We start from the raw sequence: 25,520 nt of genomic DNA on the forward strand, positions 1-25,520 counted from the left end.
TCTATTTTTCATTATATATTATGTATATTTACATGTAATAGTTTTACTTTGCTATTTTAAATGAATTAACAGATATTTTATAAAAAGTCTGAGAAATTAATTTTTAATTTCTAATCCAGAAAATATTTATAGGTATAATTCAAATGCCCAAAAGCACTTTTGTGTCCTCAATGATTTGTTAGAGTTCCCCACACTAAGCTCTCCTGTGTATACTTTATTGTGTATTTTACTAAGTTTATTTTACCCTCATTTCAAACTGCTAAGGTTATAATAAGTATTATTCTAGGTCTCTACAGATGTGGACTCTCCTCTCGATTTGGTAATAACATCAGATTTAATGATCATACTACATTATGTTATTGTTATGTTCATCATCAAGAACTTCATGAAATATTTCTCTGACATTCTCTAATTTTTAATACAAGAGTGAATAAGTAGATAAATTTGTCACTGGTCAATATTTAGTGAAAACTCGGTTTGTACTGATAGTGTAAACTATTATGCATCATACAATAAATGGAGGAAACAGTGTAAATGGTAAAGATATAAAACCTATGCTTGATGGTTTTAAATATAACAACTCAGGTTGATCACAAATGACAGAAGCCAGTTGCATATAAACTGGATCAGTAAAGTCTGTTATTAGAGTGATATCAATGAACACAAAGGAGTAGATTGCTCCAAGAGACTGTTTTCCCACAGTAACATCAAAAAATAAATAAAAATACCAGCAAAATTGTCAGAATAAACTGTCAGAACTCTGGAAAACAGTCAAATGTTTACAAAAGACAAGCAAACACTGAATCAAGAAAAAGGCAATTTAAAAATAATAGGAAGGCTTGTGGAATTTTTATTTGCCATTACCCCCATCCCCTCACTGTCTTGGTGGCAATCTTTGAATCAGCAGCATGCATTTGTAGTATGGTTCTGGTTCTAGAGGGAGCAAAGTAGATCTTATTCTCAAAGAGTTGTGTTTGCCTGCTCTAAACTGTCGCAACTGACACAATGCATTTATTTTTGTTACACCTCATCCAGAACAGTCAGGGCAGAAAAGCAATGGGTATTCCTCAAAAACATCATAAAGCAAATGAATGAGCCACAGCGACATGGGGAAAAAGACAGAGTTAAGACATAATATAGGGAACCCAAAGCTGGGAGGCAAAGCTGGAAAAGAGTTTATTTGGGAAATTAGGCATTCAAATGCCTACATATATTGGAACATTTGGAAAGCCACATGCATGCCCAGAGCAGTATGCATGCTCAAAAAAGATCTGAAAAGACCCTAAGTTTTCACCTCTGGCTAAACTTTAGGCTCAGTACAAGCAGGAAGTGAAGGCTAAGACAGAATTGCAAATGATCTGAATAAGTGTCACAGCACAGAAGTAATTTGAAAAGAATGAGAGGGTTTTTTGGTCCCCTCTTTTTAAAAAAATTCTACTTTTTTTTTCTTTTTTTATCCTCCCTGCCCCTCCCCACCTCTTGAATCCTAACATTCAAGGAAATCTTTGTAAAAACGTGAGCTATACATAAATTAAAGGAACAGAGACTTCAGAGACTACACATCACACAGGATACTGACTTTCCAAAATCGATATATCAATATTGATCAACTAATCAATACATCAATATCAATATCAATATCTCTATCTATCTATTTATCCATATATCACTACATCCAACAACACCAGGATACATTCTTTTCAACTACATGGAACATTCTCCAGGATAGACCATATGTTAGGCCACCAAACAAGTTTCAATAAATTTAAAAATATTGAAATTATTCAAAATATGCTCTCTGAATGAGATGGAATGAAAGTAAAAATCAATAACAGAAAGAAAACTGGAAAATTCACCTGTATGAGGATGTTAAACAAGACACTTTTAACAAACAGTATTTCAGAGAAGAAATCACAAAGGAAATTAGGAAATACTTTGGGACAAATGAAAATGAAAATACAACATACCAAAAGTGACAGGATTCAGTGAAGGCATTACTCACAGAGATAAATACCTCCACTAAAAAAGAAAGATCTCAAATCAATAACCTAACTTTACATGTAAATAAGTAGAAAAAAGAAGAGGAAATTAACTGAAATCTAGTAGAAGAAAGTAATAAATATTAGAGTGATGATAAATGAAATTAGAGAATAGAAAACCAGTAGAAAGAATCAATAAAATCAAAAGTTTTTTCTTTGAAAACATAAACACAATTGACCAAATTTAACTTAAGTTGACTAAGATAAAAAAGAAAGAAGATGCAGATAATAAGTCAGTTATGAAACTGGGAGCATTGCTAAAATTTTATAGAAATTAAAAGGATCATGAGAGAATACTTTGAACAATTGTATGCTAACAAATTAGATAACTTAGATAAAATGCACACATTTCTAGAAACATGTAAACTACCAAACTGACTCAAGAAGAAATAAAAAATCTGAACAGACCAATTACTAGTAAGAAGATTGAGGGCTTCCCTGGTGGTGCAGTGATTGAGAGTCCACCTGCCGATGCAGGGGATGCGGGTTCGTGCCCCGGTCCGGGAAGATCCCATATGCCGCGGAGCAGCTGGGCCCATGAGCCATGGCCGCTAAGCCTGCGTGTCCGGAGCCTGTGCTCCACAACGGGAGAGGTCACAACAGTGAGAGGCCCACATACCGTAAAAAAAAAAAAAAAAAAAAAAAAAAAAAAAAAAAAAAACAAGAAGATTGAATCCATAAACAAAAACCTCCCAACAATGAAAAATGCAGGAACAGATGACTTCACTTGTAAATTCTACCAAATATTTAAAGAAGAATTAGCTCCAATTCTTCTCAAACTCTTCCAAAAGCTAGAAGAGGAAGGAACACTTAATAACTCATTTTATAAGGTTAGACTATTCTGATCCAAATCCAAAGAGAACACATGAAAAAAATGTTAACATTCCTTATGAATATATATGCAAAAACCCTCAATGAAATATTAGTAGCAAATGGCAGAATGACTTCTTTTGATTGGCCAACCAAATTCTCCAGCATATCAAGAGGATTATGAACTATTAACAAAGAGGATTATTCCAGGAATTTAAGGGTAACCTGACCAAAAAAAAAAAAAATAAGAGGTAACCAATGTAATACACCACATTCATAGAAAAGAAGAGGGAAAACACATGATCATCTCAATTCATGATAAAATGCATTTGACAAAATCCATCACTCTTTCTTTTAGAAACATTTTAAAAACTAGGAATGAAAAGAAACTTCCTCAACATGAAATAAGGTCTTTATGAAAAATCCACAGCTAAGGTGGTAGTCAGTGATGAAAGACTGAAAGATGTTGTTCTGTGATCAAGAACAAGACAATGATGTCCACTTTGACCATTGCTATACAAAATTATACTGGAAATTCTAACCAGAACTCCAGCCAGGGAAGAAAAATAAATAAAAGACAGCCAATTTGGAAATAAAGATGTAAAACTATCTCTATTTACACATGCCATTGTCTTCTATATATAGAAAACCCAAAGAATCTACATCTTCTACAGCTAATAAGTAAATTTAGAATAAAGGGTTTTAAGTGTTTATCAACACTCAAAAATTAGTTGTATTTCTATACGCCAGCAATAAGCAATCAAAAAAAGATATTAAGGAATTAATTCTAGCTACAATCACATTCAAAAGAATGAAATACTTGAGAATAAATTTAACCAAGAAGGTAAAGAATTTACATTTAAAACTATAAAACATTGCTGTAAGAAAGATATAAATAAATGGAAAGACAACTAGTGTTTAATGATTGAAAGAATATTTCTAAGATGGCAATATTACCCAAAGTGATCCACAGATTCAATACAATCTATATCAAAATCCCAACTGCCTTTTTTTTTTTGCAGAAATGGAAAAGACAATCCTCAAATTTATATGGAATTGTAAAAGGCCCTGAATAGGAAAAAATTAAAAATTAAAAAAGAAAACAAAGTTGGAGCACTCACATTTTCTAATTTCAAAATTTACTACAAAGCTACAGTAATCAAAACAGTGGCGTGATACTGGCATAAAGTTAGACACAGACTGTGGATTACAATTGCAAGTCCTCAAATAAGCCAATATTATCTATGATAAATGATAATCAACAAGGGAGGAAAAAAAAACATTCAACGGGTAAAGAACAGTCTCTTCAACAAATGTTTCTAGGTGAAATGTATGCAAAATATGAAGTTGGACTCCCCACCTTACACTGTACACAAAAATTAACTCAAAATCATTCACTGCCCTAATGCTATGAGCTAAAACCATAAACCTCTTTAAAAAACATATAGGTAAATCTTCATGCCTCTGGATTTAGCAATGGATTCTTAGATACAATACCAAAAAAGATAAGCTGGACTTCATAAAAATTAAGAAGTTTTGTGCATCAAAGGACAGTGTCAAAAAAGCGAAGACAACCTACAGAATAGAAGAAAATATTTGCAAATCATATGTCTAGCAAGAGATTAATATCCAGAATATAGAACTACAACTCAACAACAATAAATCAAACAACCCAATTAAAACATGTGCAAAAGACTTGAATAGACCATTCTTAAACGAAGATACACAAACGGCCAATAAGCATATGAGAAGATGCTCAACAACACTAATCATTCGGGAAATGCATATTAAAACCAAATGAGATGTCACTTCAAACCTCTTGGATGACAATCATAAAATAAATGGAAAATAACAAGTGTTGATGAGGATGTGGAGAAACTCGAAAATGTATATATTGCTGTTGGAAATGTAAGACGGTGTAGTTGCTGTGGAAAATAGTCTGGTAGTTTCTCAAAAAGTTAAACATGAATTAGCACATAGCCCCACAATTCCATTCCTGGACATACTCATCAAAAAATTGAAAACAAGAACTCAAAAAAAAAACAAAAAACAATGCATGTACACACATGTACATAGCAGCTCTATTCCCAATAGCCAAAAGGTGAAAACATTCCAAATTTCCATCAGTGATTGGATGGATGGATGGATGGATGAATCAATGAATGGATAAACAAATTGTGATACATACATACAATGGACTACTATTCAGCCATAAAAGGGAATGAAATGCTGATATGTGAAAACGTGGATGAACTTCTAAAACATTATGTTAAGTGAAAGAAGTCAAACTAAAAAGGTCACATATTGTTTGATCCCATTTCTATGAAATATTCAGAATAGGTAAACTGGTAGAGACAGAGCTAGATTGGTGGCTGCCAGAAGCTGGGGCAAGTGGAAAGTGAGGAGTAACTTCTTAATGGGCACAGGGTTTCCTTTTGGAGTGATAACATGTTTTGGAACTATATAGAGTTGGTGGTTACACACATTGTGAACATACTAAATGCCATTGAACTGTTCACTTCAAAGTGGATAATTTTATGGTACATGGCATTATCCATATGGTATAACCCATATAAAAAAGTAAGTTCATTGGCCTTGTTTCCCTAATATTGTATAATTGCTAGTGTTTCTCCAGAAAAAAACAGGGTAGGCTGTAAGTCTAGGATCAGAGGTCTTCTACACCCCATGCAAAAGTCAAATTATTATGCACAGATTTAAGGCACAATTTTCCATTTAAGTAAGGATGTTTCCCAAGTCTAGCTTCACTGATTCCAGTTTTTCTAGAGAGTTTTCTCAGTTGGAACTTACATTCAATTGAACAATCTTAGACCAAGAGAAAAGAGTGTGAAAAAATAACCCAAAACAATGAACAAACACTGAAATTTTTCCAAGATAAATTTTCATTTTGCAGAGCAAAGGCAGAGAGTGGGATATTAGTGGATATTATTTAGTTTAAAATACTGTTTAACTTAAAGGTAATTTCTTTTTACAGATATTGTACCTTCCCCTACCTAATAAATGAATTCTAGAATGAGGTGGCTTCAGTTACACTTCAAAGCCAAGGAACTGGATGTTAAAAGTCCCTGGAAAATAATTGCATATTAAAAAATCCCCTTTCACAAATACAGGGGGCTAATGTATGCTAATTGTTTTTCCAGGAGGAGGGGCAATTGGATACAACACCCTCGCTTAAGGAAACTTTCCTTCTCAAAGACCAGGCTATTTTGATTCCCCATTTTTCCCCAGGCTATCATATTCCTAAAGCAAGTATTTCTTTTAAAAGAATGCAAATAAAAAATATGACAACATATTTAAAGTTGTACAGTGACATGTAAATAGTTTTGATACACTGTGGTTTACGAAAGAAAAGGTTCACTTACATTTTATCATGAGTGTTTGAAGTTTTAGAAAACAATATGATAGAGGAAAGAATTTACGTGTATACTTTGCAGTCACCTACTTCTGTCACTTCTTCCCTAACTACCCCTTGGCCACCCCAACTTAATTCCTTCTTTGCTTTGCATTCCCTTTTGTAAATATACAGGATTAACTCACTCATTAAAAAATATATATATCAAGGCTCAGAATAAAAGCACAGTTCATTTTGCTCTCTCTCTCTTTTTTTTTTCTCAAATGTTTCTGCCCATACTTTGCATAGGTACAATATAGAGCTTAACTTTTATTTCAAAGGTTAAGACAGGTGTTAGAGCCAAAATGGCCTGGGATAGGGACCCAGCTTCCCCATATTCTAACTGTGTGACAGGCAATTTACTGTAATTTGTAACACTCAGCCAATAATGTAGAATATGAATAAATTAATAGTATCTATTTCATGTTAGTGGTGTGATGATAAATAAAGTAGTACATTTAAAGCACTCAGTACAATACCTGGAATGTAACAAGCAGATAATAAATAAATGTTACTTATTAAAACAGATTCTCTTCTGACTCTTATAAAAATGAACACATTATAAGGTAAACTAAATCCCTTACTTATCTGATTGGACAATACAAAAAGATGAAAACAAATAAGGAAATCAAATCTGACTTAAAAATAGAAATGCAACTATAAAGCAAAGACAAAAAATATAACTAGTCTGAATTTATTAGTGGCAGAGAAAATTATTTTTCATTTAACATAAGAGATAAATCTGTTAGAAAAGCAACCACAGTCCATGTTATCTGGGGGGAAACTGTTAGAATCTGTCATTGTTTTCTCTTTGGCAGCCTGATTATGCCTGGGTAATACCATATTAAAATGTGTTCATCTGTGCTGTTCTTGGAAAAACAAGCAGAGACAATTTAGCTTATGCCTATCAATACAACATATATCTCTTTTTAATTCAACAAAATAAAATATACGATTTGCATCTTGGTGGATGTTGATGTTTATAAGTGAGTACTGCAAATTTCAAAATATGTAAAACATTATTTCCCCCTCATAAAAGCATAATGGGATATTTTAATCGTTGCTTTGACATTTTAAAACACAGGTCAGATGCTTAAATGACACCTTTTAAATTAGAGCTGCCAAGACATTGCTTGCAACATAATATAACATGACATTTTAACTAACTATAACCAGGAGCTATTATTTTCTCAGAATATAATAGTAATCAGAATAAATTCATTTTGAGTTTTTGCATAACAATAACAAATCAGCTGTCACCTGTCCAATAAAGCACTTAATTTTATCAACTGTTTTCTAGGAAATTACCTTTTTTATAAATAGGGACAGATTAATATTTTTAAAGCCTCATTTCAAAGGGTCAAAACATTCCTTTAAGAAATGTGGGGGGGTGCCAAGATGGCATATTAGGAGGACATGGGATTTGCATCTCCTCAAAACTAGGGCACCTACCAGGCAAGGGTGGGGGACCACGGACACCTAAGTGGACGGCAGTTACCCCCAGTGACTGGCTGTTTCAATTATAGTTTTTTTTTCTAATATATTTTTTATCTTTCTAATTTCATTTTGTTTTTTATTCTTTGATACTGTACTGCTCTTTTTTTTTTTTTTTTTAACCGTGCCATGAAGCTCATGACATGTTGGTTCCCAGGCCAGAGGTTGGTCCCAAGCTCCTGTGATGGGAGCTCTGAGTCCAAACCAGTGGAATAACAGAGAACCTCAGACACCAGGGAAGATTAATCTCAGTGAGGCTGCCTGGAGGTCCTCATCTCAGCACCAAGACCCAGCTCTATGGAACTGCTTGCAAATTCCAGTGCTGGATGTCTCAGGCCAAACAACCAGTAAGACAGGAATAAAGCATCACCCATTAAAAATAAAAAAATTAAATGACAAAAGATATGTTATAGAATAAGCAGCAAGGTAAAAACCTACAAGACCAATTAAATGAAGAAAAAATAGGCAACCTACCTGAAAAAGAATTCAGAGTAATGATAGTAAAGATGATCCAATATCTCGGAAACAAAATGGAGAAAATACAAGAAACAGTTAACAGGGATCTAGAAGAACTAAAGAGCAAACAAACAGTGATGAAAAAAACAATTACTGAAATTAAAAATACTCTAGAAGGAATCAATAGCAGAATAACAGAGGCAAAAGAACAGATAAGTGACCTGGAAGATAAAATGGTAGAAATAACTGCCAGGGAGCAGAATAAAAAAAAGAATGAAAAGAATTGAGGACAGTCTCAGAGACCTCTGGGACAACATAAAATGCACCAACATTTGAATTGTAAGGGTTCAGGAGAAGAAGAGAAAAAGAAAGGGTCCAAAAGAATATTTGGAGAGGTTATAGTTGAAAACTTCCCTAACATGGGAAAGGAAATAGTCAATCAAGTCCAGGAAGCCCAGAGAGTTTAATACAAGAAAAACCCAAAGAGAAACACGCCGAGCCACATATTAATCAAACTATCAAAATTTACACACAAAGAAAAAATATTAAAAGCAGCAAGGGAAAAGCAGCAAATAACATACAAGGGAATCCCCATACGGTTAACAGCTCATTTTTCAGCAGAAACTCTGCAAGCCAGAAGGGAGTGAGAGGACATATTTAAAGTGATGAAAGGGAAAAATCTACAACCAAGATTACTCTATCCAGCAAGATTCTCATTCAGATCTGATGGAGAAATTAAAACTTTCAGAGATAAGCAAAAGTTAAGAGAATTCAGCACCATGAAACCAGCTTTACAACAAATGCTAAAGGAACTTCTATAGGCAGGAAACACAAGAGAAGGAAAAGACAAACAAAAAAACCCCAAAACAATTAAGAAAATGGCAATAGGAACATACATATTGATACATATTGATAATTACCTTAAATGTAAATGGATTAAATGCTCCAACCAAAAGACACAGACTGGCTGAATGAACACAAAAACAGGACCTATACATATGCTGTCTACAAGAGACCCATTTCAGACCTAGGGACACATACAGACTGAATGTGAGGGGATGGAAGAAGATATTCCATGCAAATGGAAACCAAAAGAAAGCTGGAGTAGCAATTCTCATATCAGACAAAATAGACTTTAAAATAAAGACTATTACAAGAGACAAAGAAGGACACTACATAATGATTAAGGGATCAATGCAAGAAGAAGATATAACAATTGTAAATATTTATGCACCCAACATAGGAGTACCTCAATACATAAGGCAAATGTTAAAAGCCATAAAAGGGGAAATCGACAGTAACACAATCATAGTAGGGGACTTTAACAGCCCACTTTCACCAATGGACACATCATCCAAAATGAAAATAAATAAGCAAACATAAGCTTTAAATGACACATTAAACAAGATGGACTTAATTGATATTTATAGGACATTGCATCCAAAAACTACAGAATACACTTTCTTCTCAATAGCTCAAAGAACATTCCCCAGGATAGGCCATATCTTGGTCACAAATCAAGACTTGGTTAATTTAAGAAAACTGAAATCGTATCAAGTGTCTTTTCCAACCACAATGCTATGAGACTAGATATCAATTACAGGAAAAAAATTTTTTTAATTACAAACACATGGAGGCTAAAAAATACACTACTAAATAACCAAGAGATCACTGAAGAAATCAAAGAGGAAACCAAAAAATACCAAGAAACAAACCTATGATATGCAGCAAAAGCAGTTCTAAGAGGGAAGTTTATAGCAATACAATCCTACATCAAGAACCAAGAAAAATCTCAACTAAACAACTCAACATTCCACCTAAAGCAATTAGAGAAAGAAGAACAAAAAAATCCCCGAAGTTCGCAGAAGGAAAGAAAACATAGAGATCAGATCAGAAATAAATGAAAAACAAATGAACAAAATGATAGCAAGGATCAATAAAATTAAAAGCTGATTCTTTGAGAAGACAAACAAAATTGATAAACCATTAGCCAGACTCATCAAGAAAAAAAGGGAGAAGACTCAAATCTATAGAATTAGAAATGAAAAAGGAGATGTAACAACTGACACTGCAGAAAAACAAAAGGATCATAGAGATTACTACAGGCAACTATAGGCCAACAAAATGGACACCCTGGAAGAAATGGACAAATTCTTATAAAAGCACAACCTTCAAAGAATGAAGCAGGAAGAAACAGAAAATATAAACAAACCAATCACAAGCACTGAAATTGAAAGTGTGATTTAGAATCTTCCAACAAACAAAAGCCTAGGACCAGATGGCTTCACAGGCGAATTCTATCAAACATTTAGAGGATTCTTCAATATATGCAAATCAATCAATGTGATATACCATATTAACAAATTGAAGTATAAAAGCCATATGATAATCTCAATAGATGCAGAGAAAGCTTTCGACAAAATTCAACATCCATTTACGATAAAAACTCTCCAGAAAGTAGGCATAGAGGGAACTTTCCTCAACATAATAAAGGCCATATATGACAAACTCACAGCCAACATCATTCTCAATGGTGAAAAAGTGAAACCATTTCCTCTAAGATCAGGAACAAGACAAGGTTTCCCACTCTCACTGCTATTATTCAACATAGTTTTGGAAGTTTTAACCACAGCAATCAGAGAAGAAAAAGAAATAAAAGGAATCCAATCGGAAAAGAAGAAGTAAAGCTGTCACTGTTTGCAAATGACATAATACTATACATAGAAAATCCTAAAGATGCTACCAGAAAACTACTAGAGCTAATCAATGAATTTGGTAGAGTAGCAGGATGCAAAATTAATGCACAGAAATCTCTTGCATTCCTGTACATTAATGATGAAAAATCTGAAAGAGAAATTAAGGAAACACTCCCATTTACCATTGCAACAAAAACAATTAAATACCTAGGAATAAACCTACCTAAGGAGACAAAAGACCTGTATGCAGAAAATTATAAGACACTGATGAACAAAATTAAAGATGATACAAACAGATGCAGAGATATACCATGTTCTTGGATTGGAAGAATCAACATTGTGAAAATGACTCTACTACCAAAAGCAATCTACAGATTCAATGCAATCCCTATCAAACTACCACTGGCATTTTTCACAGAACTAGAACAAAAAAGTTCACAATTTATATGGAAACACAAAAGACCCCGAATAGCCAAAGCAATCTTGAGAAAGAGAAATGGACCTGTAGTAATCGGGCTCCTGGACTTCAGACTATACTACAAATCTACAGTAAACAAGACAGTATGGTACTGGCACAAAAACAGATCAATGGAGCAGGATAGAAAGCCCAGAGATAAACCCATGCACATATGGTCACCTTATCCTTGATATAGGAGGCAAGAGTATACAATGGAGGAAAGACAGCCTCTTCAATAAGTGGTGCTGGGAAAACTGGACAGCTACATGTAAAAGAATGAAATTAGAAAAAAAAATAAGAATGAATTTAGAACACTTCCTAACACCATACACAAAAATAAACTCAAAAGGGATTAAAGACCTAAATGTAAGGCCAAACACTATAAAACTCTTAGAGGAAAACATATACAGGACCCTCTATGACATAAATCACAGCAAGATCCTTTTGGACCCACCTCCTAGAGAAATGAAAATAAAAACAAAAATAAACAAATGGGACCTAATGAAACTTAAAAGCTTTTGCACAGCAAAGGAAACCATACACAAGACGAAAAGACAACCCTCAGAATGGGAGAAAATATTTGCAAACGAAACAACTGACAAAGGATTAACCTCCAAAATATACAAGCAACTCAAGCAGCTCAATATCAAAAAAACAAACAACCCAGTCCAAAACTGGGCAGAAGACCTAAATGGACATTTCTCCAAAGAAGATATACAGATGGCCAAGAAGCACATGAAAGGATGCTCAACATCACTAATCGTCAGAGAAATGCAAACCAAAACTACAATGAGTTATCACCTCACACCAGTCAGAATGAACACCATGAAAAAATCTACAAACAATAAATGCTGGAGAGGGTGTGGAGAAAAGGGAACCCTCTTGCACTGTTGGTGGGAATGTAAATTGATACAGCCACTATGGAGAACAGTATGGAGGTTCCTTAAAAAACTACAAATAGAACTACCATATGACCCAGCAATCCCACTACTGGGCATATCCCCTGAGAAAACCATAATTCAAAAAGAGTCATGTACCACAATGTTCATTGCAGCACTATTTACAATAGCCAGGACATGGAAGCAACCTAAGTATTCATCGACAGATGGATGGATAAAGAAGATGTGGCACATGTATACAGTGGAATATTACTCAGCCATAAAAAGAAATGAAATTGAGTTATTTGTTGTGAAGTGGATTGACCTAGAGTCTGTCATATAGAGTGAAGTAAGTCTGAAAGAGAAAAACAAATACTGTATGCTAACACATATATATGGAATCTAAAAAAAAAAAAAGGTTCTGATGAACCTAGGGGCAGGACAGGAATAAAGACACAGACGTAGAGAATGGACTTGAGGACACGGAGAGGGGGAAGGGTAAGCTGGGATGAAGTGAGAGAGTAACACTGACATATATACACTACCAAATGTAAACTAGATAGCTAGTGGGAAGCAGCTGCATAGCACAGGGAGATCAGCTTGGTGCTTTGCTACCACCTAGATGGGTGGGATAAAGAGGCTGGGAGGGAGACACAAGAGGGAGGAGATATGGGGATATATGTATATGTATAGCTGATTCACTTTGTTATACAGCAGAAACTAACACAACATTGTAAAGCAATTATACTCCAATAAAGATGTTACATAAATAAATCTGGTGTCTAAGACAATAGTAAGAGAGAATTCTTTGCCTCAAAGTCATATTTGCAGGCACATATCAAGGCAAAGTGATGAATTCAAGTCAGTCTGATACAAAGGTCAATTTAATCACTCTATCTGCTGTACACTGTCCACAAACTAGGTACCTAAATTCATCCTAATTCTGTTGGCCTTAGACGTATTATCTAGAAAACTACTTTACTTTCTTGAAATTGGTGTGTTATGAGAAATAAAAAAGATGATTGTTCACTTCCTTTGGAAAATATCTGTAAATTGGTATTTCTTCAAAGAAAAGCACACATCCTCAAATGTTAACTTCCAGTTTTTGTTTTGTTTATTTTTCAGGATAGGATTGCACAAATTTCTCAGGTTCTCTCTACTTCCTTGGTTCTAAATTTTGGCTCAAATGAACTATGTGAGCCTAACTTCATGGATCAAATCCTCACCTGACATTAAAGATTTAACTAATCATCAACATCACAGTGGAAATCTCAAACTCTGTAAATTATTTTCCAAAATGGAATCTGAATCTACTGTAAACATCTTACTATTAGAGATACATCTATAAGGGAAAATACAGACATTTATATAGTGGAAGTGGACCATCCTTATTAAATTATAGTTTAACTGAGATCAAGCAGAGTTCTGGTATCTTATACCTGAGTGCTTGACTTCTTTTATACTCTGATAGAACTGTGACGATCAACCCAAATGCTCACATAGAGGAGGCACTAAAGGAATAAAAAATTGCCTAAAAGCAAGAGCTAGAGCTAACGATGAAGACACAATTTCAGTGCCTTACAATGTTGTCTTTAGTCAACCATGAGAGTAAATTAACCTGATGACTTTGTTTTGACACTGACTGATTACAGACATTAATCAAAGGGCAACAGGCCACTGCTGCTGAAGAACTGGTGGAATATAGGCAGTCCATAGGTGGTTATTTCAACATGGCAATCAAACTTAAGAGCTTGATGAATATCCTCTACCAAATACATTCTAACTCATAAAATACACTTCTCTATTTTTCAAACAGGTCAAAATGGGTAACTGTATTCTGTGTGAAATGTTTCCTAACCATGTTCACTGTCATTCTGCATATTAAATAAAAATATGAGACTGTGGAGTAAATGCATAGCTACCTAAAACTCATTTCCAGAACTTTAAGCATAAATATACACCCATATATTTGTAGAGTATAATTATTGATCTTATTATTACCTATTCTGAAAATAAATGTAGATACTCTTTTTTCTTTAAATACAAACAACAACAACAACAAATACGTGGGCTGGATCAATACATCCGTATAAGTGCCCTTTAATCTGAAAAAAAATTTTCTTTCAGAAATAGTTACTTATTAAAGAAATACTTGAATTGTTAACCTACTCTTCAAAAATAATTAGGACTTCTTTTCACAAGGCACGGAAGTTGCTGACAACCTTGGAATTTAAGACACCTGTGTCAAATTACTTCTGTAATAAAATTTGCAATCAAACCAAAATTACAATGAACATGTGTTTCTCTGGTTATAGGCTTGCATTCCTTAGCACTTACCTGCAAAATGTGATGCTATTTTGAGCAAAACAGTTTGTAAATCATTTCTTAGACTAGATAACTCCTTGTATGCTTTCTCCCTCACCCACCCTCCTCCAAATAATTAAATATATTTTCAAGGTAGAAGGGGTTTAGTGAGAGAGCTCACCAGATTTAGTCTGTTGCTATATTTGTTACTAAGCAAGCCACCATTATTGCTTTTGTTATTTTATTAGGTCACAGATATTAGAGCTGTAATGAACTTCAAGAAATCATTTCAGTTTCTGGCAAACCAAAGATGCCCTTTTCTTCAACAAAACACTTGGGGTCAAAGGAGGTAAGTGATTTGTCCAAGGTCGTATACTGTAAATCCCCTACATACAAACGAGTTTCGTTCCAAGAGCACATTCATAAGTCCAATTTGTTCGTTAAGTCCAACAAAGTTAGCCCAGGTACCCAACTAAACAAATCGGCTATGTAGTACTATAATGTAATAGGTTTATAATACTTTTCACACTAATAATACATAAAAAACAAACACAAAAAATAAAGAAAACATTTTTAATCTTACAGTACAGTACCTTGAAAAGTACAGTAGTACAGTACAACAGCTGGCATCCAGGGGCTGGCATCGAGTGAACAGGCAAGAAGAGTTACTGACTGGAGGAGAGAGAGGAGGTGGGAGACGGTAGAGCTGAAGGGTTGTCAGCAGTAGGAGACGGAGTGCAAGCTGCACGTGGCAATGTACGCCGGACACGTGAACTAACATACATGATTAGACATGTGAATGCATGCATATTCGAATCTTTGAAAGTTTGCAACCTGAAGGTCCGTATGTAGGGGACTTACTGTAGCTATAAAGGTGTTGAATTTCTGACCCCAACACTTACTTGGAAGGATTGTTCTAGAGTCAGCTCTTTATCCTAAAAGGTCAAGTATCTGGCTGAGTAATTTCAGAATCAGAAGTTTCCCTTCCTGTCATGGATTCCCCTTCCTGGTTGAAAGTTTCCATCTGTCTGACTGGCTTTACCTAGAAAGCTGGGCCTTGGGGACATACTTGTGAACAAAGGAAAGATTAGAGGGGGTTGTTGCATGTTATTCCCTCAGTTGGAGGTTTTCCCTTGCGGGTCTATTCTAGCACTGCTGAGGGTGAGAAGAGGGAGGCTCCGTGTAATCAGAGCACTAGAGTCTGACCACAGACAGGCACACATGTGCTAAATCAAAAGGCCACACTCATGGTCTCGATGCACATTCTAGCCCTCAGAACCAGAGGTTAAACAAACTCAGTTCTGTTTTTTTTTTTTTTTCCTGTCTAACGAGGGAGGCAAGACTAGATAACTTCTAAGAGTACTTCTAGGCTTAGGACTCAGGCCACAAACTCTAAGTCTTCTGAGCTTATATTTTACTCTGCTGTTTGGTTTGAGCCCACCATGGAGGCCATGTAGCCAGGCTGGTATTTGCTCGTTCATAACTCAAGCAAATTCCTAAACCACCATCATTACCTATGTCCACTTCATCAATTTATATCATCTTCCAACCCCTGGTGACATTGAGTTTACAAACAGAGAGTGTAGAACACAAGTTGTTTGTTTTCTGTAACAATACTTTTTCCACTCCAGCATACTGACTTTTATTTTTCATTTCATAACATCCCTGCCAAAAATAACAGTGAAATCTAGACATCTGAACATGTGGTATGTAAAACAAACACTAAATTATAAATCTAAATAATAATTGCACTTCCATTTGTGTGTGATTACTTTCATATGAAATTAACTCTTTGGGTTGGAATATGTGGTTGTTGTGTGCTTGTGTAGCTGGGGAAGAAGGAGATTGGAAGTGACAGATATAAAGCAGGAGATAGTGAGGCCAACTATGATAGTACCTAGAAAGCTGTACTCCATAATTATCTATTGATGTATGAAGAAATGAATGAACAGACCACTGAAAGACTGACACCAGATTAAATATTTAGTATTTTTCCACCTGTCATAATTTAAAATTGAAATCACAGAAGATCTATATTCCTGAAAGACTTTATACTTTTTCTTAGAAATCTCCCTCATGCAACACAGTGTTTGGCATTGTGTCTGGTGGTCAATAAGTACTTAATAATAAAAATAATAAGAGGAATGCCAGCAGCAGTTCTACAGACTGTACTAAACACCTCAATTTTATTATCTCATTTATCCCTCACAGTAACACTGAGACAGGCTGGGACCTGGGACACTTTGCTGCAGTGCTTGCACCTGGACAAACGTCTTCTTGAGCAACAAAATACAAAGAAACTATAAAGGACTAAAAATAACTGCGTGCATTCCCAGTTGGGGCAAATTTTGGACAACAAGATACAAAAAGACCAAAAAACTCCCAACTGCCACTTCTGAAGAGTCAGGAGCAAAAGGAGGGCACTGCGCATGCCTCCTGCACACAACACCACCAAAGGGGTGGGCAAACCACCTAAGCCCCCCCCACCCCAGCCTGACCCCTGGACACACCCCTACCCTCACCCCACATAAGGATCCAGCTTGCCCCCCCTCAGGGAGCGAGCAAGGAAACCTGTTGTTTGTTCTTGCTCCCCCCTGCTGCAGCAGGGGCCCCAATAAAGCCTTGCCTGAATTTCTTGTCTGGCCTCTTATCAATTTCTATTGATTAAAGGGGCCAAGAACCCGGGTCGGTAACGACACTGTAAAGTTGGCATTATGAGTTGCATCCATAATACAGATGGGTGAAGACCAGGTTAAATTATTAGCCAGCTTCACAAAACTAGTTCTGCGAGAGCCATAACTCAAACCAAGGTGTATCTTGCTTAAACCCTTGTTTTAATAAATGAATAAGTGCATGACAAAATGAATGCAAATATCCTGTGTTTTTATTACTGGGGCAACTTGGTAAGGGTTGGGTAGAGGTGGTTTAACTTACTGAGTGACCAAGATCTTTGTTATACCAAACTCCCAAAGACACCAAGGTATCACTATGGCCTCAGAGAGTTAACAAGAAAATCTGAGAAACTGAATCACTGGGAAAAGGATACTAGAATCAGATGGAAGAAAGTTCAAGAGAAACATATAGGTATTCTATGATACTAATTTCTTCCATCTGGCTGATAGTCATCAATAGAAGCAATGAAGCCATGTAATTCATGTTTTTAAGAATTATGTCAAAATTCCTACGGTTAAGTGAAACACTATGTTGAACATTAGCTCATCTTCCTTTAACAAAGATTCTTGGCAATCGGCAGCAACTCACAGCCATCACATTGCTCAACTACACTGTACTGCAGATGTACAAATGAGGCTGTTAAGAGACAGCTCCTGAGAGAATGATGGATAAGCCACCTCTTATAAGAGAAATTTCTTTCTTTCTTTTTTTTTTTAAGTCTCCTTCTCTTCAGTTTCCTCTCTCCTGACTCCCTTAATTTCTTTCTCAATCTCTTCATATGTTAAATAACAACCACAAACTATATTTTTGGGAATCTATACATTTCAAAGCCAATGTTTTTTACCAAGATGGTATATGTCACAAAGTACCATATTGGAACACCTGATATTGCAATTTGTATAATTAGCCACCATAATGAGTTGACTAAATGACTCTGTGAAAGAGAGCTTTTGTTAATCAAATGTTGGACATGAGGAAATAAATTCAACATGTTTAAGGGGCTTGTAAATAACAAAACTGGGGCAGGAACTGAAGTTATAAATGTATAGCCTTTAACAACAGGCATATGAGTTGATATGGGGACTAGCTCAATCCTATCATAGAAATGACCATTTTTTTCACCGCCATATATGGTGATCAGTTTTTGAGCAAGCTACAGTTGGGTGGGTTGTAGTAGCATGACAAACTTTTTTGTTCCTGGAAGGCAGTTTGGGAGTTTCAAATGTGAGCAGCCTCTCTCTGCCTTCTGTGTTATCACCTACCAAAGAGTAGTAAAACTTCTGAGTACTGAAATAAACCGCAGAGAACAATTAAACCTACTGATAATTTATATAGTAGTTTTCAACTATTTAACATAAAGAACACAATTTAAAGAGTAATGCAAGAGCAAACTGGAGGGCCTCCCTGGTGGCACAGTGGTTAAGAGTCCACCTGCCGATGCAGGGGATACGGGTTCGTGCCCCGGTCTGGGAGGATCCCATATGCCGCGGAGCGGCTGGGCCCGTGAGCCATGGCCGCTGGGCCTGCGCATCCGGAGCCTGTGCTCCGCAACGGGAGAGGCCACAACAGTGAGAGGCCCGCATACCGCAAAAAAAAAAAAAAAAAAAAAAAAAAAGAAGAGCAAACTGGAGAGGGTCTTTAGACAGAGAGAAACTGGGAATGTATAAACTACAGAGAAAGACGAGAGAAAGTGGAAGTGTCTTATTTAGAAGCTTAGCTCATTTTCTTTTGATCTAATCCTCTTTGTCTGTCAAATCCTCCCTTACCACTGTCATTATAGTTGGGCTGTCTCCTATATATGGAAACTTCCAGACTCCACTCCCTCAACTCCACCCACAAGAAAAGTCAAACGTGTCCCGCATTTATTAAATTGACAAACATAACAAGTCTCTAAACAGCATTGGAGACCAAAGGTTTCCTTGGCATTCTCAATATATATATTTTACATTTCAGCTTCCCCCAAATATCTTGCATGGTATTTAAACCACAAAATGACTGTGCCATGTGCGAAATGTCTGGTTATTCATTTTTTTTATTCCAACCAATGCTAATGTGTCCTAAGATACCACATGTGACTACCCTCTTAAGGCATTTGAATGTGAAATTATCATCCACAATACCATCATAAGAGAGTAATAAAGACAGATTACCTGGGGTTAAGAGGATGACTGACATGGTGATGAGTGAGCATACAACTAAAATCACCAGCAGGGCAATAGCAATTCCCTTCCAGTTTCTCTGTGGAGGGCTGTTACTTCCCAGTTCCTACCGAGATAGAAAAAAAAAAAGAAGTTTCATAATTATACATGCTCCAAAAGAAATGTACTCATAAAGGAATGATTCAGTACATGGAAGAATCACATTGAAAGCTGATTAGAATCCTCTTCCTCTTTGGTAGCCCATTTAATTATTCAAAGGTGTATATATTATAAATGGCTACCTTTTGGGGGGCAATCTTATTTCTCCAAGAGATAAAGCAGCAAAGGTTTATGCCTGCTGTCTAAAATGTGGATGGCATTAAAATACATGGAATATAAACACTAGGATGATAGCCAAGATACTCTGCAAAATAATTATGTAAATAAAGTATGCCCATTTACATTTTTTCTTGCCACAATGGAACTTACAATAAAGATTTAAATATTAATATTCCTGAAGCACTATAGACCACTTTTCAAACTGGTAAGGGGAAAAAAAGATTAGTGATGGGAAAATCATTCAAAATGCCCCCTCACTGCAGAGCAGTGCACATTTGTCAACTCAAAAGGTCCTTTTTTTAAACAGTTCCCCTACCACTCATAAATATCAACAGGATGTAGTAACTAAATTAAATGAGTGCTTCTATATCAATGGTTTATGACATCCTCTCCCTGGGCAGCATGCATGATATTGGCAAGGAGGTATGATTGATGGGGTAGGATAAACTTGAGCATCTCTTACAATACATATAGTAAAGCTTTTCATTTTTCAGATGATCTGTGTTCTATTCTACTGACTAGAAATATATGAGCATCATTCACCAAAGTAAAGCACAGACCACACTAGTTTGAAATAAATGCCAGATTTTCTTTGTAATAAAGTTTATAAAACACTAAGCTTCTTGTTTCTTTCTTCCTATCCCAATCCCCAGCCTCTTTTCCTCCAGTCCTAATAGAGCTTTCTTTATTCAGAAATAGTCAAATGATTTGGGGACAAATCAAACAAAACGTAAAGGTTTCCAGTTCACCGTATTTGCACAAATAACCCAAGAAGCCACAGTCTTCCTTTAAACAAAGATAAGTAAAATAGCAAACATTTGATAATCTATAAATGGCGTATTGTGACTCACAGTTTAAAGCACTGAAGCCAATTTTCATATAGGGATAGTGGCATTCAGTTCTGCAATAAAATCTTTGGACTTAAAGAACTAGGTCCTAACTAAATGCAAGAAGAAACCATGCATAGGAGGTATTTTGTTATTGTTTGTTTTTCCCCTTCTCAGATCAGTAGCTTTAGGTTTTTCACTCTGATGAACCAAATCCAGCAGAACTCAATTCCAATCTTTTTTCTAAAATGGCTCACTCCATACCTCATTTTCTTGCTTATTAATGCTTATTGTCCAATACCTCTCTCCCTTCTGAATTTTGGTTAGAATTTCCATTCATAAACTTATTCCACATAAATCGAAACAGTAGATTAGCAAATCATCAGCACTTAAGTAACAACATCAAGAAAAGCAATAGTTTTCTTAAGACCATAAACCCTTTTCTGGAATGCGACGTGACTGCAGGTTTCCTGGGCAATTTCTTTGTCAGAATCTGTGTGGTGTGATGACCAGTTATTCTCCATATTAAGGCTCTATTTAAGACTACTCAGAAGCCAGAATGATAGATTAGAGAGGCAATGCTATACGTAGATGCCTATGCTGGGCAAAAAGTTGTGAAACACTCATCTCAAGAACTAAGAGATAATGAAAGAAGGGCAACAAATAATAGGAAGTGAGTATCTGGATGAAGAATCATAAACACTTTCATATTTATTAACTCAAAGGGAGGTAAGAAAAAGGAAAAAAGAATAATTGTAAGCAATTATAACTGTCTTCTCAGTCCAGTAAAGGAATCAAGGGGAAATGATAATTTTAAACCTACTGACTCTGATCTTGATTCACTGTCACTGGAACGCAAGGCAAATTATTAGACAAATGTGTTCAGAGTGTGTTTTTCAGTTTTTGAATATGATGTAACTATGCAATGCCTACCAAGCATTGTCTAACAGCAATAATAGATATCTTATTATGTGTCTCGTATTGTACTGAGTACTTTATATTCACAATCTCACAAAATCCTCATGAGAATTAGGTGAGATTACAATTATTTTGACAAATCTGCAGATGAGAAACATGGGATTTAGAGACATAAATAACAAACCACTTACTGCTAATCAGCGGGATATCTCAAGGTCCAATCCACGAAAGTCTAGCTTCAGAAACCACACTCACACACTATAATATGCTATTCTAAAAGGAGATATTTCTTGAATCAATCAATAAGCCAATGAAGCAAGGAATGATTTGAACCCCTACATAATAATAGTTGTACTTTAATATCTTTTATCTGAGAAAATTCACAATTTTATAAAAGCTCTTCTGAAGTCTGTAATGCTTTCAAATAAACTCATATTTTCCCAGGAATGGCAGACTAGGAAAAAATATACCATTTAAAAAAAGGGTAAAACATGTTTGAGTACAAAATACTTTTCTGTTCATAAAGTGATGCACATAAGAATGTCTGGCTCCTCTAAAAATGACCCATCAATACCAAAAGCATCTACAAGTCCGTTTTAGGAACTGCAGACTTAATGAACTCTTACTATAATTCCCACCTTTCCATCCATCTTAAATTCCGTTACCATTATATTTCTAAAGCACGGTTTTACTTACATCACTTTATTCACAAAGTCCTTTAATGTCTCTACGTTATCTAAAGAATTAAGTGCAAATGTGTGAGTCTAGAATAACAATGGTCTATAGTCAAGCTCCAGTCTTTTCATCCAACTTGATTTTTTTTTTTTGAGAAAGAACACTACCCTATACTGCTCTGATTACCATTTCCAACATATGCCTCAGATGCTTCAAACTTCACCTAACCATTCCACTCCCAGTTTTTTCTCCAATTCCTTTCATACGCATCCAATTACAGACATTGTCGATCATTCAACATCCTGCTCAAATGTCTCTTCTCTTGAAAATTTCCCCCAATTATGCGAGCCAGATATAATTTTCCTTCTGAAAAAAAAAAAGCCTAAAATGCACTGTACCAATAGGTTTGAGACCAACTCCGCTACTTAATAGCTATGAGATTGCAAACAACATGCCTCTACAATTTCCTAAGCCTCAGGCTTCTTTTTTAGCTGAACAACTGGAATAATAACAATAATTATTTTTAGATGTAACAAGGATTAAAGCAAATTATTCAAACAAAGCTCTCACTTAAATGTACAAGACAGTTCACACTAAGTGAACTGCTTGGAATGTTCTTCCTCAGTACACTTGCACGTCACTCTTTCTCTCTCTCGCATCATTTCAGGTCTCAATCTCAAATGTTCCTTCCTTTGAGAAGCCTTGCCTGGCCACCCTCTACAAAATAACATTATATATCCACTGCTATTTCTTCAGTTAGCTTTATTTTTCTTCATATCGTTATCATTTTTGAGTATATTATGTCATAGTAAATCATACATCTATAATAATCTAAATTAAGTTGTTTGAATGTTCATTTTATCAGTCTCAGCTCTCCAGAATAGAAGCTTTGTGATGTCAGTAACCTAGATCATCTTGTTCTCTGCTATATCCCTAGCATTTTGAACAGTGTTTGGCACATACTAGGTATGCTATAGATAATAAACAAATGAATGAATGAATGATAGCAGTTCTGATAATGGTGATGGTAATGCTTAAAGCCATGTATAAACAGCCATCATATCCCTGTCAAAGTTATCTCCTTAAGGTAAGGAGCACATCTTAGATAACTTTATATTCCTTAGACCACTGAAGAAATTCTAGCCCTTTTAATAGGTGCTTAGAAAATGGTTGCCCAGTTAATTAAGTGGTATAAATGGTACCTGAAATGGTATAGAGCTACAGTGTCATTAGTTAAATACACATCAATAGTAATTTTTAAAAAAGGAACTACTTGCTATAGATAAATTTGATTGCAATTATTTTTAGCTTCATTTATCTGATGCTTGGATCCCAAAATACAGTTGTCATTCTTCAGTTTATCTTCTTCTTGGACAACCTCAATAATTTCTATTGTTGCTGGAAGTGCTTCTAATTGGCTCTGCTTTTCAATGACTTCCTCCTAGACAACACCTGAAAACATACACGTCAGGCCCACAGGACAGGTTTGTGCTGGGCAGCAGCCTGACCTTGCAATGTCATCATCTGAATGCTTTGGAGGAAGCACAGAGTCAATGTTGGGATATTAAATTCCCTGGAGAGGTTTGAAGGTATAAGAACAAATGTTTAAGAATCCATATATACAGTTGTTTTTAAAGTCAGTCCTCCAGTGGATAGATGTATAGGTTAAAACACTTGCGTCCAACTGCAGCTGATGTTCAGTGTTGTGATTGTCTAGAGATGTTTTGGTGCTGCAGGCCACATTAAACTCATTCGGTAACCTAGTTATTTATGTTGTGTTTACTGCCAATCAAATTACTCATCACCCTTTAGAGAACAGTTTAGTTTCTAAGACGGATGTTCTCAACACACATAGTTTACCTAAATCCAAATGAATTTTTAATGTGTTCAAATACAAAGGGAAAAAATGCTAGAAATCATAAGCAGAAAACATCCAAGATTTATATATCATTTCCTTGGGCAAAATAAGGAAAAAAGCCGAACCAACAAATTCAATTTTCTTAAAAATAAGAAAAGAATATAAATGTATATAATAAATATAAATATATATTCTACTTGTAGTTCCCCTTAAAAAACTCCATGTTCAACTGCCATATGCATCATGAAAAGAAATATGATCCCTCCATATTAAAATTGTATCAAAAAGTAATAACATTTACAGGAAGATGCAAGGAGGAAATATCATCAAGATATTGAAATTATGTCTGCAGATTGGATGAGGGTGTGTTTTAATAAAAATAGATTTTTTAGGGCTTCCCTGGTGGTGCAGTAGTTGAGAGTCTGCCTGCCAATGCAGGGGACACGGGTTCGTGCCCCGGTCCGGGAAGATCCCACATGCTGTGGAGCGGCTGGGCCCGTGAGCCATGGCCGCTGAGCCTGCGCGTCCGGAGCCTGTGCTCCACAACGGGAGAGGCCACAACAGTGAGAGGCCCATGTACCAAAAAAAAAAAAAAAAAGATTTTTTTCCGTCACATGGTGTTCACATTCACAACTGTGAATAGTCTCAACTGTGAATAGGAAAATAGTCTGAAGCATTTACACTTAATAATTGGAAAATACCTTAAAGGAACTTAAGGTACTTTTAAATGTTGTATATTGTTTCATGATATTAGAAAAGCATAGCATTAAGTTAAGACTTTTAAAGCCATCTGTAAAATAATGATTAAAAAACTGATTAAAAAAATCCTTTTACATCATTCTTAGAAATGTTTAGCCAGCTCTGGCTTGAAAGACCTTGTGACATGGGTATTCAGCAGTTGGCCAATTCTCTTTAAATCATTCTGTTTAACAAAATGCACTGCAGTCTTTCAGAATATAGAACATTACACTACATGCAACTGGGAATACAAATTAAAATAAGAACCGTCCCCAGTGAGTATAAACATTAATGAAGATTTTGCTTACCACCAGTATAGTACGAAGTTACATAAATAAAGGTAACCCAGCAAATCGCAGAATTTTTCTATGGGAAATGAGGGGAGATGTTATTAACTTCCTTGTACTGATATAATTTTTTTTCTTTAAGCATTCATACATCATTTCCTAAGAAATAAGGTACTAGATGTGGTGGGATTATAGAATTACATATACAAAATCTGGAAAGACAAAAGGAATCAGAGGATTTTTTTCTTTTTTAAATAGGTGGAAAGTGTGTATAAAAATACACAGGTATTGGAAAATGGAACAAAGTGTGCATTTTTTTCTTTTTAGCAAAAATGATAATTGACAAAATTCACAACCTGGAATAGACCAGTAAGCGTAAAAGAAATTGAGACAATTTTTTATATAGCTCCACAAAATTACAAGGTCACAGATTTTGCCTCTAAGACACAAATAATTCCTGTGCCATTTGAAACATTTCAGAGTATACTGAAAGAAGGAAAATTCCAAAATTTTAATGTTTACCT

At 35.4% G+C, this 25,520-nt stretch overlaps 1 protein-coding gene across 2 annotated transcripts in view; it reads right to left on the reverse strand.

The window, feature by feature from the left end:
* DPP10 (dipeptidyl peptidase like 10) overlaps positions 1-25,520 on the reverse strand; it is a 689,759-nt gene that overhangs the window by 520,356 nt on the left and 143,883 nt on the right. For both annotated transcript variants that reach the window (XM_060106086.1, XM_060106085.1), the window contains exon 2: positions 19,367-19,481. In XM_060106086.1, the coding sequence (XP_059962069.1) occupies positions 19,367-19,481 (115 nt within the window). The remainder of the gene's footprint in view (positions 1-19,366; positions 19,482-25,520) is intronic.

This window comes from Mesoplodon densirostris, chromosome 8 (genome assembly GCF_025265405.1).
Source record: "Mesoplodon densirostris isolate mMesDen1 chromosome 8, mMesDen1 primary haplotype, whole genome shotgun sequence".
NCBI classification, from domain to species: Eukaryota; Metazoa; Chordata; class Mammalia; order Artiodactyla; family Ziphiidae; genus Mesoplodon; species Mesoplodon densirostris.